The sequence below is a fragment of the Gossypium hirsutum genome, unplaced genomic scaffold, assembly GCF_007990345.1.
Source record: "Gossypium hirsutum isolate 1008001.06 unplaced genomic scaffold, Gossypium_hirsutum_v2.1 scaffold_1262, whole genome shotgun sequence".
Taxonomy (NCBI): Eukaryota; Viridiplantae; Streptophyta; class Magnoliopsida; order Malvales; family Malvaceae; genus Gossypium; species Gossypium hirsutum.
The window spans coordinates 2,907-5,095 of record NW_024403524.1 but is presented as its reverse complement, the minus strand read 5'-3'; the positions used below and the strand labels follow the sequence as shown (position 1 = coordinate 5,095).

At 30.9% G+C, this 2,189-nt stretch overlaps 1 protein-coding gene across 1 annotated transcript; it reads left to right on the top strand.

The window, feature by feature from the left end:
- Nucleotides 1-218: 218 nt before the first annotated feature.
- On the top strand, nucleotides 219-1,982 carry LOC121227615 (probable inactive ATP-dependent zinc metalloprotease FTSHI 1, chloroplastic). Its single transcript, XM_041110593.1, has 4 exons — nucleotides 219-617; nucleotides 922-974; nucleotides 1,337-1,532; nucleotides 1,881-1,982. The coding sequence occupies exons 1-4, from the start codon at nucleotides 558-560 to the stop codon at nucleotides 1,980-1,982; spliced, it is 411 nt and encodes a 136-aa protein (XP_040966527.1). The 5' UTR covers nucleotides 219-557.
- Nucleotides 1,983-2,189: the final 207 nt, after the last annotated feature.

Here is a 2,189-nt window from a genome sequence, read left to right as displayed (position 1 = left end):
ATTTCATGTAAGCTTTTCTTTTATTTTAAAAGGTCAAAGACTGTGGGTGTGGATTTGAGAACAATTTGATTTCTTATTTGTTTAAGCTATGGGTTTTGGAGGAATTTCAAATCTAACTTCCTAGATTTAAGTTTCGCAACAATCTTAGATTTTATAGTTTTTTTTAAATCTTAAAGTCATTGAACAATTTTACATAATATAATATAATATTAGAGTAAATAACATAAATCCATAATAATTAAACCTCTTCTGCTTTCCCCGGTATGTTTTGGGTTTCCGGCCTCTTTGACTTTTGTCTACCATGATTTTTTACAACTTTTGAGAACTTTAGTCTTCCACTATTTACAACTTCTTTTAATGAAGTTTCTTTCATAAAAATGATTTTATTTTCATTTTTATTTTCATCATTTCTAAAAGAATTTGTTAATTTAGTTTCAAATAGAAATTAATTAAATTGCTCACTCCATCGTTAAATGATAATAAAAGTTCCCAGCATATTTTCACATTAATCATTCTAAAAATAGGATAAATTACTCATCGTTGAGTGATAAGAATTTATGGAAGTTTTAGTCAGTGTTGGTTCTGCTCGTATCAGGGATCTGTTTAAGAGAGCCAAGGTGATAATGCTATAAGTTTCTTATATTTGATTTCTAAGGCAGCATGTAGTTGTTAATTGTGATGCAATACTTGTAATCTAGATTCCATACTTTTGACGCTTCATCTTGAAAAACTTGTTGGGCATCTGATAATAATTAGGAAACAGAGAAAATGTTGCAAATGGTTGGGCCACCTATAAATCAGCTTGCTGTATTTTCTGTGTTATTATTTTTTATGTTATAAGTACATATTCCTTTTATTTACAGATACTTGGTTGTGCTATGTACTTTGTGTAATTTGTTGAGAAATTCTTATCTTTTGCAGGTAAATAAACCATCAGTTATATTCACTGATGAAATTGATGCTTTAGCAACTAGGTATGATAATCTTGTTGCTACTCCTATCCCTTCTTTTTTTAATGCAAGAACTTGTTGAAACCAGACCATTTGTTGACATCTGAAGGCGAATGAGGTATAAGCTTTGCAGATATAGTTTGCAACTAATCATTAATATTTTGCATTTGATCTAAATCAAGTGATTGGAAATGGAAATATAGCTGCCTTGGTTATCTTTTATGGTATTTTATAAGACACTGAGAATGGGCTACACTCGGTACCTTTTACAGGCCAATTATCATTGCAATTCTGAGTAGAAAGATAACTATAGATGAATTTAGTGGACATAGCTGTCTTTAAGATCATATGTGAATGATTTTCTCTCTTTCTTTCTATTTGATTAGACGTCAGGGGATTTTCAAGGAAATAACAGACCACCTGTATAATGCAGCCACTCAGGAGCGGGAAACTACTTTGAATCAGCTACTAATAGAGCTTGATGGGTTTGATACTGGCAAAGGTGTTATATTTTTGGCTGCTACAAATTGTAGAGATTTGTCAGATCCTACACTTCTCAGGCCAGGTCGTTTTGATCACAAGGTTAATTTCCATCACTTGAATAGTAGATCTAATTAATTAATATATCTCATCAATACAAAATATATTCGATGGAATTCTAAGCAGTTCTTGTATTTATTGTTAAGGCCTTGTTGAAGTGTGACATTATATTTGTTGCTTCAAGTATGTATTTTTCTGAGAGTGGTATCCTGCCTCATAGTTGTATATGATTCTGTTTTACATCTATATGCTATGCATTATCTGTTGGTTGAATCCATTATACTTGAAGTGTTTTCCAGCTCCGGAAGACAATCTTTATTGTTTTTATTTTCTGATTGCTTTGTGAAATGACACCAATTCATCTTTTTTCTTGTGGTGATTTTTATGTAGATAAGAATTCATCCTCCAAATGCTAAGGGCGATTGCAAATTTGGAAATTCATGCAAGCAAGTGAAGATGTCAGAGTCAGTTGATTTGTTTCTTATGCAATAATTGCCTGGTATGCATTCAACTTTTTCTTTATTTCTAATTTGATTACTGAATCATGTATTTTTTAATAAAACATAGGGAACAAGGTTGACACAACTAGTATTGTATCAAAGGTGAAAAACTTTTGTTTCCAAGATGAAGTGAGCTGAAAAATTATACTAATTTTTTTCAGAACTAAAATTTCCTCTCAAATTTTAATTGTTTCATATC